At 48.6% G+C, this 18,211-nt stretch overlaps 1 protein-coding gene across 1 annotated transcript; it reads left to right on the top strand.

Annotated features, from left to right (window-relative positions):
* Positions 1-7,378: 7,378 nt before the first annotated feature.
* On the top strand, positions 7,379-8,290 carry LOC116245093 (kinesin-like protein 3). Its single transcript, XM_031616802.1, is given in 2 exon segments — positions 7,379-7,966; positions 8,063-8,290. Coding segments are annotated over 2 exon segments (816 nt in total).
* The last annotated feature ends 9,921 nt before the right edge of the window (positions 8,291-18,211 follow it).

Here is an 18,211-nt window from a genome sequence, read left to right as displayed (position 1 = left end):
TAAGAACGGCCTGAAGTTCATCCTCAGCGAACTCGAGAAACTGAAGCCCAACAGACCTTAGAATGTAAACATCGAGAAGGAACTGATCAAGTTCCTCCTCAATGAGTCCGAACTGCTCATGGAGTCCTACAACGAAGAGGAAATCAGTCAAAAGCTTAAATTCCTTAAAGATATAGCCAAGATAATGATTAAGGAGTACGACAGTTCGATCGTGGACGTGAAGTGGGGAGGCCGAGAGGACCTCAACAAGTACGCGGGGCCGATCGTGGATTTCATTTTCAACGTCAAAGACGAGGAGATCCTCAACATCATCAACGAGGAGCACTCCAACGAGGACGATCTTGAGTCCATCTGGCTGATCGAGTACCAGACCAACGAAAGCTCGAAGGAGAAGAAGAACGGGAGCATTGAGGTGGAGCTGGGCAAGCAGATCCTCTACATCCTCAACATCCCCTCCAACTTCACCGTCGACAAGTCCTCCCAGAGCGACAAGTTCGAACTCGATTTCCAAAACATCGAAATTTGCTGATTCGCCATATCAACTATAAACCAATCACCTATTTCCTCACCAGTCCTCTATAAATTCGCACCCGATGTAGCAGAGCCTGATCTTGTCGGAAGCGTCCTTGATGGTCGATCCGAACATGCAAGTGGGGATCTAGTTTGGCCTTGGTTAGAATTTCCAGTCTTAGCCTAGTCCGTTGGTATTAAACACTTATTTTTGCCGAACTTGGAGACGAAGGTCAAGCTTGTTATTAATCCCTCGTTTATCTTTCCTTGGATCTTCGCCAAATAGTCCCCCTACTTGTATTCGATGAACCTATCTTCTAGGTTCTGGAGGTCTCCCAAGGAAAAGGGGATGATGCCTGCGATGATCTTTGCCTACTCCGACTGGTAGAAGAACTGGCAGAGAGCAGGAAAGCCAGCAGAGTCTGCCCAAACGTGGATCTTGATGATCTTGGACTTCTTGGTGTTCCTCAGCTCAGATTTATCCGAGAAGAAGATAGAGTCTGGCAAGATTTTGCCCTTTTCCTGGACGTAGCCTTGAGGGATGATCCACCGCTTCACTTCTCTCTCGTGCTAGGAATTCTTTGCTTTGAAGACTTTCTTGCCGTTTTGGATGACTCCTTCGTACTCTCCTTCGTCCCCTCTTCGACGCTGGATCTCTTCTTCTCGTGCTTTTCCTCCTTTTCGGAAGCAACCAGCTTGGCAAGTTCTGCCATCTTCGCCTTCAGAGTTTGCAGTTTTCTCTGCTTTTCCCTCAGTCTTATCTCGTTATCTTCAAATGATTTGATCTCCTTGTTCCTCATCCTGGTCAGCTGCTCTATCTTCTTGTTGTTCTCTTCGTGGTTCTTTTTGAGTTCTGCGAGCTGAGCCTTCACCACCTGCCACTACCTTTCGGTGATTTCTTCGCCATCGTGTGCAGTCTTTTCCTTTTTGGGCTTGATTACTGTTAGTCCAGGGTAGTATTCATCGTTATGCTTGCGCAGTGTCTTTTCGAGCTCAATAAAATAGGAGTGCTGCTTGAGAGCCATTTCCTCTCGTTTCTTGGTTTGTTTTTTGGCTTGCTTTAGTTTTTCCTTCAGATTTTTGAGTTCCTCCTAAAGCTCTCCCACGGATGCCTTTACGTCTTGGTTTTCATATAAATGCAATTCTTTTTCCTGTTGGTCCTTGATGTTCTTAACGTATTTGAGTTCCTTCTGCAGTTTGTCGATAGTGCTGTCCTCATACTTGATCTTATTTTCGAGCTGGTTGAGTCTGTTTAGGGAAGGGATACTTATCGGCAGACTACGTGGATATTTCCTTGGCCTTCAGATCCTTGAGAACGTTTTTATACATTTCGATCTGTTTGTAGGCGTTGGCAAGCTACTTTTTCTCTTTTTCCAGATTTCGTCCTGGGCTTTCGGCTCTTTCAACGGACCGGCCCACTTTCAGCTTCTGTTTGTTGATCTTTTTGGTCAGTTCTTCGTTTTGTCTCTTCAGCGTTTCGATTAGTTCTCTGTTTATCAGCGTCAATTTCTTTATTTTTCTCTCTCTAAATGGAAAGCGCGTTACCTTTACTTCTCATCTTCCTCTTGGACTTCCGGAAGCGGTGCTACGTTGGTGAGAGGGGCAAGTTATGGCTTTTTCTTCCTATCAGTCTGGACACTAACTTACATTGGATTAATAAATTTATATCCTTTAATTATAATGGCTTCCAGAATGGTATATTGCATATATTAATTGAAAATAAATCACTTTGGCTTCTCCTTCTTTGTGTACTAGAATATCTATCGGTAGGTGACCAGCAGAAACTATAGAAATTTTGTGTTTTTGTGATCGCCAGTCATATTCTTGCCCTAGAGACTCATGTAACCCTTGTCTGTCACTGCGAATTTCAATATGAAGATCTTTCCCTTGAAGTACGCCTCGCAACCGTAGTAAGAGACTCTGTTTTACTTCTTAAGCAGCTCGAAATTGGCGAGGGATTATTTGATCCTATCGCTGTTGATGAGCTTAGGACTGTGCTTAAAGTCCTAAATTGAGATGATATCGGCGCCGCCTTTGCCCTTTGGCCTGAATAGGCTTTCCTCTTTGACGGGGTGAAAGGCGAAGAATTTATTGAAGCTGAGAGGGATAGAGATGAGGAGGTGGTTGTGCGAGTAATTGTGGTTGGTCTTGAACTTGAAGCTGAGAGTGGGAATGACGTAGGGAACGTTTTCGACTTGGAACTCAATGTTAATGTACTCCTGCTGATTGACTTTAATGTGGTCGATGGACTGGGCATACAGTTTGACATGCAAGTTGTGGTCGTGCATCATGCTCAGTTTGATGTCCTCGATGGTGTCCTTGAGCGGCGTCACGAAGAGCGAAATCTCCAGGCTCTTCTCTCTCTTGTTGGTGACGCAGCCGATTTAGAATTAGTCGTTCTTGATGAGGAGGCTCTTGGACTTCAGCATGCATTTCTTCAGCTTGTCAGACTTGTTGACTGGGAAGTAGTGGTTGTAGATCTTGGGATTGATCAGCCTCGATACGTTGAGATCCAAAGCATTATTAGTCACATCTCCGGCGTCGCTTTTCAAGTTAGCCTAGCTCTGCTGGTGGGAGCTTTCAGTGTCGTTGTAGAAGGACACTGGTTCGCTGCCTTTCCCCCTGCTGTTCTTCAGCAAATTCACTCTTCCTGACTCATCGTTCCTGGATAGATGGTTTTTGCTCTCCTGGTTCTTCACTAGGATCTTCATGCGCATGTTCTTGTTGAAAGATTCCAGTGACTTCATTCGCTATGAAAGGTTCTATGTAGCTCGAGACTTTTCACGCAAGTTCCTGTAGGATTATATGGACTTTTTTGCATTTCTTTCACTGATGATATCCACTATGGTGCTATTTCTGGGCGTTTGTTTGGGATATGCATTTTAGATGAAATTGGTGATTTTGCCAGTTTTTGTGAACTTGAGAAGCTTCTCCTTTCCCTCTTCTGCCAGTATGATTTAGTTGTTGATTTAAAAGCAGTCTCTAAAGCTGCTAATCTTGCTGGGATTGGTAATTTCGATTGACCTTTCCTCGTGGAAGGAGTGCAAGAGGGGATTGAATTCAGGCTAGTGTATAGCGGATTATTATTCCTCATACTTAGCCAGTAAGGCGAATGCGGGAGTGTTTGTTGTAGGATATAGAATGTTTTGGTATTTGGTGGGATTGTTGTTGTTCAGGTTGAGTTTAGATGACTGTATTTTGCTGCTTTCCGCTTACCTCCTATCTATATTGCTTTAATAAGCCGAGATGATGGATTAAGTATAGTTATTTTACCTGTTTTAGCTGTTGTTCCTCATGCTGTTTTCGCTTTTGTTAAATACCTTTGAGTTCTGCTTCCCTTGGGACAGCTAGCTGTTGCCTGCTCGCAGTTTTGAAGATCTTTTGGAAAGCTGTGACTATTTATACCGATCCTAGTGTATGCCATAATAATCTTCATTGTTGCTGGTCAGCGCATACACTTTCCCATATTTCTACTTATGCGTGGGTTCTCTGTTGATTGAGATGGATTCGTTGAGCTTGATCGATTCGATATCTTCGGAAGGTATGTTCGAAGGTTTTTTGTTGTTGATGTGCTCAGCGATGCTGTTTTGGGAGCTGATGAAGGACTCCTTTGATTAGTTATAGTAGTCTTCGTAGTCCTTGCGAGGAGTCTTGCCGATAGCGTCCTTGTAGTTGACCGATTCATTCGACAGCACTGATTGGGACTAATTTGACAGTTTAGAACGCAGCCGGGAAGAGGGGGATTTGCTCCTTGCGTTTAGTATTCTTTTGTTGCTGAATCCGCTTCGATTGCTACGGTTGCTCCTGCTCTTTTCCTTCTCACTTACCATGCTCTAACGAATGCTCGACTATTGCTTCAGCACACTTTCCTTCTTCCGGAGAGTGAACAAAGGCTACCGCTTCACGAAAGAGTTCCTTTGGAAAGATTGCTCCTACAGGAAAGACTCGGACTTAAGGCTTTCCTTCTCGGATATCTTTTTGAGGTTGGATTTCGAAGATGCAGCGCTTTCCTCTTGGAAGCTAATGTTGCTTTCCTCTTTTCTTTCTTCTGATTTGCGTGAGACTTCGCTTAGTCTGTCGCTGTGCTGAAGGTTTGGCAGATTGTCCTGGCGAGCTGAGCTCTGTTCTTCCTTGGAAGGCTCTTCTATGATTTGGTTTTGGCTTGGCTTTGCAGAAAGCTCGGAACGTTTGATGTTGCTTTGCAGCTCGCTTAGTGACGACTTTTCATAATAGTCTTCGAACTTCTCCACAGTCTAGCTTTTTTCTGGCTGCAGAGGAAGCCCATTTTAGAACGATGTCTCTTTGATAGCCGATTCTTCAGCTTCCTTTTTCATGAGCAAGTCCACTCTGTCCTTATACTCGTCGAAGGAGATAATGCCTTTGGAGTAGAGCTTGTAGACAGGGAGCACCATTTCGATTACTTTGGCACATAGGTCTCCCTCTTCCAGGACGATCTAGATGTCGCCGGATTCGTCAGCTTCGATTTCGTTCTTCTCGGCGTTGCTTTCCCAGAAGAGCTTGAACTTCTCAAGGCCCTTGATGGTTTCGTCGATCTTGTTCTTCTAGATGATTAGGTTGAGCTTCTTCTTGGCTTATATCACCATTTCCTAAAGCTAGTCGAATTAGATGTAGCTGTTTACCTTGAGGCCTTCGCTTCCCTTGCTTAATTTAGATTCCCTGAAGGATGAGTTTATTTTGCCTTTATTGTAATCTGAGCTGTTTTCATCAACGAGCTTTATCAATTTTTAGTTCCTTTTTTGGTTGAGCTTCAAGTTCTCCTCCATTTCAGTTCTTATCTTGTTGATGAGGATGTTGGAGGGGAACACAAATTTTCTTTGGTTTTTCAAAATTTAGAATATTTTTTTGGCGTCAGTAGGCTCGCCCTCTTCGTCGACGGGGTGGCAGTGAGCCCACAGCTCGATATGTTTCAGGAATTAAATATAGAACTCTTTCTTATCTGCCTTTGAGGCCTACACTTCCGGGTATATGCCCTATCCCGCTTCAAAACCAGTCTCGCCCTTGACTTTCTGCACCCTACTGAATATATTTTCGAGGAAGGTGGAGCGCGTGATGATGAGGACTGCGTATATATCACCCAGTTTCATGAAGTCGCCGATCAGGATCAGGTACTTCTTCTTGTTGACGAAGTTAGTCTCCATGTTGGTGAGTTCGTCCTCGCAGATGTGCATCAAGGGAATGGTGATGTAGGCATCGCCGAAGACGAAGAGCTTCTTTATGTCCAGCTCCGCTTTCTTGTTGAGGTTCATCTAGTCACAGATAATCTTGAGAAAGAAGTCAGTGTACTCCTCAGCGTTCAGCTTCGAGAGCCGCTTTAAATATTTTTTGCGGGTTTGGTTGACGTAGGAAGGAATATAGAATTTGTAGTTTTATATTTCCCTTAGGCCCTTCTCCTGCAGTATCCTGGACACCTTCACGAAGTTGGAGTCTTCTTTGAGTTCCTGATTTTCGAGGTTGCGGTAGGGCTTGACCTGTGCGGACATGAAGACGAACTCAATGGCGAGGAGAACGTAGTTGAACCCGATGCGCTTCATCTCCTTGGTGGGATCGAAGCCGCCCTTTTCGGTGAAGTAGAGCGTGAGTCCTTCCTCGGAGCGCTTCTGGATGCGGTAGTGGGCGATTTCGAAGATGATGGGCAGGAGGTAGATCTCGATGAGGACCACTGGGACGTATTCACCGGTATCGAAGAAGAGTTTGGTGGCCATGAGGGCGTTGAACTTCATCAGTGGGATTTCGTGCTTTCCGGTGATAACTTGGATCGTGTTGACGAGTGTCTCGTAGATGAAGGGACTGCGTATCCGCAAAGTTACATGTTCTTCTTCTTGAATTGGCGGACGAAAGGCTTCAGCTTCTCCTTGATGTTGGCCGACATGAGCACGTCGTAGTACTCCTCCAGCTCGAATCGCACCTTCTCCTCCGTTGCCATCACACTCACCTATATTATATATCAAAAGACAGGGAATTCAGTCATCGAATTTCAGTTCTCATGAAACGGCCATTTAATGAAGGAAGTATTACCAGAAGATGGGGCATTGGATATCGGTGGTTTATTTGCAGTTGTGGCACGCTGGTAGTCTTAATGGTGATTATTTTTCATATTCAAATTAACATTTAGCTTCTTCATCGTTTCATAATAAAACTTAACCCAAAAAGCATCGTAAACAGTTTACATGTGATTTGCATCGACCATTCCAAGAAAGCATGCCAATTATTGCTTAACTGCCCACCCTCCCTGTTTGATCGGTCTTAGTTTGCGAGGGTGGGATGCAGCATATAATCGCATATTGTTACGAATAAAACTATATGCAAGGAGGTGCACCCAAGGGATCCTACCACAACTACTGTCGCAGCAACCACGCGCAGAGTCTTCCCCAGGCCCACACGCACCGCGTCCGCTCAGTCCGCAACCGCTCCACCAAACAGGCCAATCAACTCGAGGAGTTCCAGGACTTCGAGACCTACCTCCGCTTCCTCCAGCAGAAGGAAAAAATGCAGTCGCAGGCCTCGCAGCGTCCCAAAACCACCGACTACCGCAGCGCCTTCACCTCCCGTCCCAACACGCAGGCCGCAGTCCGGTCGAGCAACTGCGAGGAAAAAAATAAAACAGACCTGGTGAAGCCCTACTTCCCCTTCTTCAAGTGCAGGATCGAGCAGCACGCTCGCACGTAGAAGGCGGAATCGCAGTTTCGGCTGCGGAACCAAAAGTTCAAGCTGAACTACCGGATAATCGAGGAGAACATGGGGAAGGGCGAGCAGGTGGAGATCTTCGACCTGTGAGTCTGTGATGATGGTATGTTTGTTGATGTGACTGAAAATAGCGAAATAGTATTCGGTATAATAATTTGAAGCGATGAGGAGCGAATCGTCCATCAAGACCTTCATCAGGATCCGCCCGCCCGCCACCAATGCCATCTTCAAGGAGGAAGAGGGAGTCCTCAACTGCTGCGATAAGCTCTATAGGTTCAACCACGTCTTCTCGCCCGATGCCACAGATGAGGAAATCTTTGAACACATCGGCTTTGAACTTGTAGAAAACACCCTCAACGGCCTCAACAGCACGCTGTTCGCGTACGGACAGACGGGGACGGGCAAGACCTACACGATGACTGGGAATGGCTCGAAGGAGGGCCTAGTGCAGCGCAGCGTGGCCCTCCTCATCCGCAAGCTCAAAAACAGTCCCCGGTTCGACTACTTCTCACTCAAGATCAACTACCTGGAGATCTACAACGAAGCCATCCGCGACCTGCTGGCCGAAAAGGAGAGCAAGATCACCATCAGGGAGCTAGCCAAGTCGGGATTCTATGTGGAGGGACTCGAATCGGCCGAAATCAGCGACGAGGAAGGCTTCGCCAAGGAGCTAAAGCGAGGACTGCTGAAGAGATCAACCAAATCCACCAAAATGAATGAGGTTTCCTCTCGTTCCCACACTATCCTCACTGTTTTTTTATAGGTTAAGATCGTAGACGACGAGAAGGGGTGCCTGGTGAGGGACTCCAAGCTGAACTTCGTCGACCTCGCTGGCTCCGAGAAGCAGAAGCAGACTGAGGTGTCCGGGAGCGCGCTCAAGGAGGCCAGCAGCATCAACAAGTCCCTGACTACTCTGAGTCTGGTGATCAGCAAGCTCGCCGACAAGCAGAGCAAAGCTGCCCACATCCCTTACCGCTAGTCCGTCCTCACGAAGCTGCTCAAGGACAGCATCGGCGGCAACTCAGTCACCACCTTCATCGGCATGATCTCCTCGCAGAAGGCATGGGTTTCCTAAACCGTCTCCACCCTGCTCTTCCTCGAGCGACTGAAGAGCCTTAAGAACGTGGTGGAGATTAACGAGAAAATCGAGGGCAAGGAGGAATAGCTGGTGAGGAAGATCAGATCGCAGCAGGAACGGATCAGCTAGTTGGAGCAACAGATAGCGTCCATTCTTAAATGTTATGAGTAGTGTAAAGAACAGCTGGAGCAGTCTCAGATACAGGTGAAGCAGCTGGAGGAGCGGCTCATGTATCCGCCCCCCATCAATACCTTCTTCACCTCTTTCTAGCCGGGATTCATCGAGGAGGCCGAAACTCAGTTCTTCCCTGAGGCCACTCCTCAAAACTAGATCGATTTTGGCTCCAGCCGGGAGGAGAAGTTGTCGACCATCCACGAGCAGGGCGACGAGAGCGAGGAAGTGAAGGAGAAGGCCCACTTCCAGACAGAGGTGAAGCAGCATCCCACCCGCAACCTCCGCTTCCACGAGATGGGAAGCCTCAAGAAGTGCAGCGAGGGATAGGGGAGGGAGGGCAAGAACTTCTGGAAGATGGAGAACTAGTTCCTGCGGGCATAGATCAAGAAGTACACGGAGGAGGACCAGACATATGCCAACTTCATTGAAACCATCAGATAAAACATGTCCAAATTCCAGTTCGCAGCAGCGCAGATCCTCATCATGCAGGCACAGGCCGAGAAACTGAAGCGCACGGAGGCACACCTCTAGTCCTACCGCAAAAAGTTCTGTGAACTGGCTGCACTGAACGAGAAACAGCAGCAACAATTCAAGGCTCAGTTTTACGAGGTGAAGTCGATGGAGGTGGACAATATCAGCAAGAAGAGCATCCTCATCTCTAACGAAAATAGACTGAGGCAGGAGTACGAGGCTATGAAGGAGAGGGAAAAGGAGTTCGACCAAAGGATGGCTGCTCTTGAGGACTCCTACCGCATTCAACTCTTCAAATTGCAGGAAAGCAACCTCTCTCTCCAAGAGTCATAGCGGAACGCCAAGAATGAGGTTCAGTTCCTCAAGGATTAGTATATAAGGCTCAACGAAGTCATCGATCTACTCAGAGCAGACATCAGCCACAACAACGAGGTGACGCAGGCATCGATATGCAGCCAGGATAGCAAGGACAGCGAAAGCACCGAAATCGAAAGATTGGAGGAGGAAAACGACCAGCTGAAGCATTAAATCCAAAAATTGGCAGAATAGAACGAAAAACAGAAGGAATAAATCGAAGAGCTTGCGAAATTCATCGAAAAAGATTACCTAGACGCCATGAAGGAGCTTGACTTAGAGCTAAAGGAAAAGATAGAGCTCGTATCTGGACTCACCAGGGAAAACGAACGATTGAATGAATCAATCTGCAGCTTATAGGCTGAGCTTGGCCAAACGAAGCTCAGGCTGGCCTAGGCTGAAGCTGAGCTGGCCAGCTTAGAGCAGATAAAACCATCCTGCCACTACATCGGCGGCTTGCCCATCACCTTCGAAGAACTTATCCAAAGGCACGAACAAATGTGCATCGACCAGGAAGAAAACAGGCAGGAGATTGAGAAACTAAGAGCAGAAGTCATCAAGAAGCTGGAGGAACTAAGAGAAGAGGAAGAAAAACTGGCCACCGAAAAGGAGTCCCACAGACAGGCTCAAACCTACTTCAGGTATGAACTCAAGGCCAAGAACACATAGCTGTCTAAGCTGAAGCAAGAGGCGATGAGGGCCTCTCAGGAATGCGAGCTCAAGGCACGACACTAGGAACAGATGCAGAAACTCATCGATTCTCTCCAGCATAAAATCCACGAACTGGCTAGTGCAAACGCAGAGCTGGAGGCAGTCCAATCGCTGAACAAGATGCTGGCCACGGAAACAGAAGCTCTAAAAGGGCAAATCAGAGACTTGTAGAGGATCCACGCTGACTCTGAGGAGCTGAAGAAGCGGCACGCCCAAGAGCTATCCACCGTCCAGCTGCAGAACATGACGCTAAGGCAAGAAAAATCCCACCTCGAAGAGGACCTGCGAGGAGCCAAGGGAAACTTCGAGGAGTGCCTGAAGAGCCTAGCGAAGGCCAACCAGCTCTACCGTGAGGAGGAGTACTGTTTCTACCGCTACAAGGACGAGTACAAGAGGCGAATGGAGGAGCTAAAGCTGTAGAACACGCGACTGACAAGCAAGCTGGTCTTGAGGATCAGCTGACTGATCTGCATCCATATATCCCCTCCTTCCTCTAATGCTTGGGTTGTCCCGCAACAAAAGGAAATAATTTTAATTGATTGCAGGGATGATTTAAAACGAGCCCAAGAGCATCGACGACTACAAGGACGTGGTCAAGATCCTCAAACTCAAAATCATCAAGCAGAACAAACGCATCCAGGAACTAGAACTCAAGAACAAGAACTACGAGGAACAGCTCAGCAGCGTCACCATTAGGGGCGAGGATATTAACATCTCCAGCAGGGTCATGGCAGAACTCGAAAACTAAGCCTCCGAGAAGAAGGAACAGAGAGAACTGGAGATGGGAACGCCCAAGGGAAAAGTGGAAGTTATGGGACTGTTCGTGAGAGGGCTTAAAAAGATGGGAATAACTCCCGAAGCAGTATTCCGAGTAGCTGACTTTGCCTACAAGAACTACGTGGAGGCGGATTATTTCCGCGAAATACTCGGCAAGATGCGTCTGGGATTGAGTCAGAAGGAGATAAGCTGTCTCATCTTCATCTTCGACGAGTCCTGCAGTGGCTTCATCACCCGAGACGACTTCACGCACAGTCTCAACGCATACAAGGTGGGCCTGTAGGCGCCCCACCACCCCTTCGTCCAGGACAGCGCCTTCAAGCTCGCCCAGATGCTCCACGCCGACAAGATCAGCCTCCCCAAGTTCTACGAGGAAATGGAGAGCAAGTGCAAGACCAAGCAGCCGCTCACCAAGAAGACCATCGACCTGAACGTCTTTGATTAGCAGTTGAAGAAATACTATCCCGGGAGGATCAGCGACCGAGAAATCGTGGCTGCCTTCAATGCCATCGACTTGTAGTCAGTGGGATACCTGGAAAAGAACAACTTTTTATACTGCATCACTTCCTGCATCAACAAACTGCTCTCTGCAGACGAGGGCATGTCTCGCAAATCCCAGCTGGAATGGAACACCAACAACCGTAGCCAATACCAGAAGGAAGATATTGACACAGTCAAGACCTCTCCTAAGAAGTTCTAAAAGGCAATCGATAGCCAGCTTGAGCACGCGAAGGTGAATCCTTATACGCCAACCGATAGTCCTCTTGATCGCTTGCATACAGAGCATAAGCTGAACCTGTTCGCCATCTACGAGCAGCTCCTCTTAGATCCCCTCTCCACTCGTCTCACCTTGAAGTCGTTCAAGAAGCATCTGCTTGCTCTCAATCCCAACATTCCCCACCCTCTCCTCAGCGACCTTTTCAAGGAAATCGATTCCCAGACCAGAGGCAGCCTCTACTTCAACGAACTCCTCAATTATTACCTCGCCAACGCAACCGACAACGAAATCACGTACATTTTCCCTCAGTTAGATTGCGCATTATTGGCAAATATCTCTACCGCGAGGACTTGGATGCTGAGAAGTTCTGGCATATGTTCGGCTTCAGTCCTGATGCGGAAATATCAAAGACGAAGTTCCTCGAACTCATGGGAAAGAACTTTTAGTCAAAGAACGAAAAGGCGTGGGAAAACCTATGGAACGTGTTTGATAAGGGAAGAGGAAGCAGCAACATCGGCCTTATCATCAGAACCTTCAAAAAGTACGAACTCTAATGACCTGATTTTTAGCATGCAGCATTATCCATCTCCTATAATAAGCCTGCAGACAAGCTTACTCAAGAGGATTGCACTTGATAACCCAATTTATACACATGATCACTTCTTGCGCTTCAGGACCACCGCGAAGAAACCGTCGGCGCCGTCCTTCTGCGGCAATACCTTCATTACCTCTCCGCCCTCCACCTCCAAGCCGTGCAATTGGGTGAACAAGCGTATCTGTTACTCATTTTCCTGCCGAAGCAAGCTGCAGGTTATGTAAAGCAAGCGCCCATCCCTTCCGAGGAAGCGAAGGGCCTTCTGCACGATTTGTTGCTGCAGCAGCACGTTTGTCTTGATCCACGACTCTGCGAACTTGAGCTTGATGTCTGGGTTCCTCCTGAGCGTTCCAGTGCCTGTGCATGGCGCATCCACGATCACCCAGTCCATTTTCCCCACCGCTATCCTGCTCAAGCTCTCTTCGTTGCTGTGGAACTGCACGTTAGTCACTCCAGCGCGTGCGAATCTGCGCTTAGCTTTACCGAGCGCCACTTCCCTTGGCTAATGCACGAAAATTTGGCCTTTTCCCTGCAGTAAATGAGCAATCGCCAAAGATTTTCCACCGCTTCCGCCACAGTAGTCGAGGACTAGCTGTCCTGGCTTGATATCGGCTCTAAGGGCGGCCAGCTGTGAGCCTTCATCCTGAATTTAAAAAAGTCCCTGCTAAAACTATTCAGTTTCAAGCAAATTGATGTTTTTGGGAGCGACTATCTTGAAGCCGAATGGAGCGTATTCGCATTTCTGCAGGCGAAGCTTCAGCTTCTTCTCCAGCTTCTCCACCAGCTAAGTAAGGCAAAGCTCACCTCATGCTTGGTCGTCTTTAGAGGATTTACGCGTAAGGTCAGAGGAGCTCTGCTATTCATCACGTAACTCACCTTGAATGCCGCCTATTAGTCTCCCAGTTAATCTACATCTTTCTAGATTTACAAGTCCTGCTGCGATCGACGATGGCGGTGTCGTTATCATATATGAAGCTTTCCTTCATGAGGCTGACGCTGAGTTCCTTGAAAAGCCTACATGTTTTATCGTTTACAGTTTGTTTTGGGAAGCTCTGAGGAACCTGCGTTGTCGGATTCGTACTTGGGAAGGGCCTGGTTGTCGATGGCGTTGTAGAAGTCCGAACTGAACAGCATGTTGAGTTTGTACTCGATTTACTTCTATAGCTGGTCGTTGTAAGAGTAGTTCTTCTCGATATCGAAGGGCTTTGTGCGGATCAGGTGGGCGAGCAGGTACTCGTAGCGGATGAGGTTGTAGACCTTGTCGCTGATGGTACTGCGTTAGGTGCTTCCCAAGTATTTATGCGCGGAGAAATAGGAGCGGAGATAGGCGTCGAGGGGACGATTGATGTTCCTGAAGGACGAGGAGTGGGCGGGAGGTGGCTGGTTGTTGTGGGATGTGAGCGGTTGGTTGTAGAGATAGTTTGCGATGATGTTGGTGATTTCCCGATTCACGATTTTGCTCTTCATGACTGGCTCAATTATAATTAAGTAATGTGCATAGTGCATGATGGGGATATGAGTGGGTCATGGCTCGTCCTGCTCCTCCTTGAACTTGACCTCGATGTTGATGAGTTCGAACAGCTTCTCGTTCTCCACCCGCAGTTCCTTCTTGCGGCCCTCCGGCAGCTTCTTGAAGAAGTCCGAGTTGCCGACCGTGTAGGCCACTGCAAACTACGACCGGCACTGTTCGAGCAGGAGCTGCAGTTCTGAGAGCCGGTAGAGTTCCATCGGATTGAGCTTGTGCAGGAGGGCGTCGCTGACCTTGAAGATGCGATCGGGATCGTGCTTCTTGAAGTCATCGTTAGGCTTAAGGTCGTCAAGGCGTTGCTCTTCCTCCTTCTTCTTCTGGAATCTTTTCTCGCGCAGGCTTTCCTGGTCGACGGCAGCCCGTATGCGGGCATAGACCACTTCTATCTTCTGGCGGATGCGTTCGTAGTCGTCGCTTTCCTTCTGGTTGATGAAGATCTTGAGGGCGCTCTCGAGGTGGGCCACAGCTGCGTTGAAGTCCAGGATGTCCAGATACAGCAATCCTAGTCGCTAGAAGACTTATCCGACTTCGCGCGAGTTGCTTCCAAACTCCTCCTCGTTCAGCTTCACAGCAGTCAGCATCATGTCGATCGCAGCGTAGATCCTTCCCAGCCGACGGTAAAGCAGACTGATGTTCACGTAACAGTCACCGCCCTTCTTCCCCCTTATCGCTGCTGCCTTCACGAAGCAGGCGATCGCCTTGGTCACCTCGTTGGCCTCCCGGTAGTAGGTCCCCACGCAGAAGTAGACGTTGGAGAGCTCCAGCGACTCTGGCCCGAAGACCAGCTCGATGTGGTCGGTGTATATCTGGTAAAACCTGAATTACTGCTTCCCTACCTGATGCAGTCCTCCCGCAGCTCGTGGTAGATGCTGGCGACTGCAGCCACCAGCGCCAGCTTTTTCTCGAGGAACTCCTTGGCCTTGAGGGGGTAGGTGGGCAGGTCCGCCAGGGCGGGGATGTTGCGGAGGTCCTGCAAAAAATGGAGTTTTTCCCGAACGTAGTTGTCCATTTCTTGGCGAGCTTCGATGCGGCGGTTGACCAAGAGATATGTGCGGGCCAACAGGCACACTGCTATGCCGAAGTCAAACTCGCTGAATATCTCCTTGGTGGTTGCCATGTGCCTTCGCTCTAATTCAAAAAGCTCCCTTGCGATTACGATGCACTGGTCGTATATCTTGTGGCTGAAGTGCTAGAAATACCTTCTCCTTATCTCCAGCCTTCCTCTTAGAGCTGTTTCCTCCAGCCGTCTCATCCTTTCCTGCTTCACCACCTTGCACTGCTCCTTGTGGTTGCGCCAGTGCTACGACCGATGCTCGGCAGTGCAATACTTCGCCATCTGGCAGTCTCCGCACACAAAGACAGCCTCACGCTCGCAAATCTCGCACGATTATGCTCCACTCATCTATTATACCAACTGACACGCCCACCCCACCCACCACCACCACAAATGGTTTAAGATTTAATGCCAAATTGAGGGTATCCTTGCCCTGTGCTTTTACGCATTCTTTTCTATGGAAAAGTTATAATACATCGATGTTTGGACTGCAGGATCTGTAGGCATTCGTTAACATAGGAAAGCTGTCTTCGCGGGTCGGGAAGACTTCGCCTGGCAGATACTCCACTCGGAAATCGTGCTCCACTCCGCGTTGGCTGTGCAGACCAGCCAGGTGAAGACTCTCATCGAGCTCTACAGCGTAGGCCACTTGTTAGGTAGATTGGGATGGAGAGACTGAACCAACTGCAGCAGACGCCCGCCAACTACTTCAAGAATAAGATCAACGAGCTCATGGGACAAAAACGGGTCATCAGGTGCCTCCATCCCCACAAGGAGAACCAGATCAGCGAACCCAGGCAAAACAAAGAAGAAGAATTGCTCAATCGCAGGAGAGAGCTGGAGACCAGATTGGCTTATGACATTCAAAGCACCACCGAACATCTACGCAGCATCATCAACTAGGAGAGCGTGAAGTAGTCGGCTGTGCAGCGCATGGTGCGTTGCGTCCTCACCAGCGAGTAGCTCAAGCTCTAGAGCAAGATAAAGCAGCGCCAGCACAGGATTTCCAGCAAGGCTGCTCGCCAGTCGCCTCCTCTGCACTAGTAATCCGAACAGCCAAAGCAAAAAGCGGGAGTTTCTCCAGGAGCGGAATGATAGTGTAAATACTCTAGCTTGATCAAAAGTAATTCTAAATAAGTGCGTTGGCGATGGAGGCCCCTCCCACCACTCGTACCTGGTATTTGGGCGTGGCTTTGAGTGAGTCCAGAGTCAGCAGTTCCGTTTCATCCAGGTCGCGGGTGGATTTGAAGCCGGAAGGCGTGGGCCGTATGAGTCTAAGTTCTATCTTGAAGATATCGATAATATCTCTGAGTATGTAGGAGAAGGAGGCAACTCTATTCTTCTCTTTGGGGACGACATAATCCCTGTAGTTGTAGGCTTCGAGGATGGCGAGCGACATGAAGAGCATTTCGACGCAGATGAGAAAATTCTGGTAATGGTGTTGGTACTTCGATGCAGTACATGAGTTTCTTGTTGCCGTAGACGTGGGCGTGGAGGTCGAAGCAGGCCGAGATCTTGTTCTGGAAGAACATCATCCAGAACTTCTGCCAGTAGGTGTAATACATCGTCGAGTTGAAAGTGATGAACTTCAGACCCGGACGGAACGGCGATAGCTTCTAGTGCAGACTGCCGTAGAACATGGACATGTAGTAGTAGGCCACGTAGGAAGATAACGCTGTGATCCAGTATATCCCGTTGTTCACCTTCTTCACTCATTAAATACCTTTATGTGATGGGGGGTACTTTGTTGTATATCTTGTAGTCCCAGTCGGTTTGGACTCGGATGTGCAGTTCAAACTCGGGATACACGAGGCAGAGGAGGGCGGAAGTGGCAATTTTGAGCAGGATGAACTGGAGGATGGCTCTCTTGCACCTGGTGACGAAGAACTTGGCCTTCCTCCAGCTCGACAGCTGGTAGGGCTTTTGGAAGGAGTTGCAGGGCGTGTCGTGCTCTATCTGGGTGGCTGCGTTGCACATCTCCACGTAGACTGTCTTTTCGTCCAGCCGGTTCTAAGTATTCGCAGTCGTGCATTGGCGTGGTCGTAGGCGATAAAGGACAGGATCAGGTAGAAGAAGGCGAACAGTCCGAACATCTCGTAGAGATCGCGAGCCATGGTGATGTAGGAGGAGAGTCTCTACTTGGGGGGTCGATTACGACTGAGAGGAAGGAGAGGGTGGAGGTGAGGCAGTAGACGGGCGGCATGAGCACGATGACTGCGTCTGGGGGGCGGTTACTGATGATTTTGGACTGGAAGTAGGGGTTGTTGAAGTTGAGGAAGTGCTGGGCGGCGTTGTAGAGGCAGATGGCGAAGGTGAGGATGGAGAAAACTGTGGAGACGATGAAGGAGTAGAAGTAGAAGCTCTCCTGGCAGGCCTGGTCGCAAGAGGCTAGGCACCAGGGCGCAGGGTGGTAGGGGGTGCTTGGCATTGCAGAGCCGCTCTCCAAGGTCTGCATTAATCAGCAAACAATTATATAGACCAATTTCATCAAAACCCAACCAAGCCATCAAATAATCAAGATGTGTTCAGCTGGGAGAGAGTGCATATCACTTGAGCTTGTGGACTTCGAAGGTGAGGCCTCCGAACTGGCCATTGGTGAGCGCACAGGGGAAGACTTCAGAGCGCCATACTTACTTGTAAAATTCCCCGAAATCTATCTTTAGCTATGGCCCCACCAACTTGCTGTCCACCTTCGCCTTGAACCTCGATATCACAAGGGTGTCGATGTGGTTTTTCCCTCCTTGGCGCACCCCCTCAAAGTATTGGTGGAGCAGGTTGAGGCCGATTTCCGCATTAAGGGGCAGGTTTTTGGGGTTTTCGTTTAGTAGGGAGATGGTCTGGTGGACGGAGCTGGAGGCAATAGGTGGGACAAACTCATACAGTTCCTCGTTGATGTTTTGCCTCACCTGTTCGGGAGTCAGTTTGCGCGTGAAGATGAAGAGCTTCTGCCTCTGTTCCTCCAGGAACTTCTAGTAAAGCTCGTCGATGTGGGGGTTGTTGTAGCTTTCCCGCACCTTGAAAACGTCCACCTCAGTCCGCATGATTTCGGCTTCGTAAGTGAAAATCTACCTGATGCGACGAGGAGCTTGGAAGTAGCTCTTATGAGGCTGTACGCCTCCCAGTCCAGCTGTATGTGCAGGCTGCCATCCTTCAGGAGGAGGTTGGTGGAGTTTTCCTGGGTGAGGAAGAGGGCGCCGAAGCGGCAGGTGGAGTCTTAGAGGAGCTGGGTGATTTTAAGGAAGGCAGGGACGGCCTTGTAGTAGGAAGGAAGCCTGGAAACTAAGCTGGTTGCCATTCCCCCAATTTAAAATTAATAATTTATTAGCAACAGTAAAATATTTGGTGTCAGGCAAGAAGCCAATTAGTATTATCCTTTCCAATAATTCTGGCATTGAAGAGGTTAGCAGTGAGATATACTTCTGATTTGGCATTTTGTGACGCGGTGAGTGAAAATTGCATGCTTTCATTGTTGTAACTTCATCTTCTCGTATCAGATCCAATGTTAATTTATTCATCCAAGGGGTTGGGGGGGTTGG

The sequence above is a fragment of the Nymphaea colorata genome, unplaced genomic scaffold (assembly GCF_008831285.2).
Source record: "Nymphaea colorata isolate Beijing-Zhang1983 unplaced genomic scaffold, ASM883128v2 scaffold0505, whole genome shotgun sequence".
NCBI lineage: Eukaryota > Viridiplantae > Streptophyta > Magnoliopsida > Nymphaeales > Nymphaeaceae > Nymphaea > Nymphaea colorata.
Note: the sequence above shows the minus strand (reverse complement) of the source record. Positions and strands in the feature narration are given on the sequence as shown.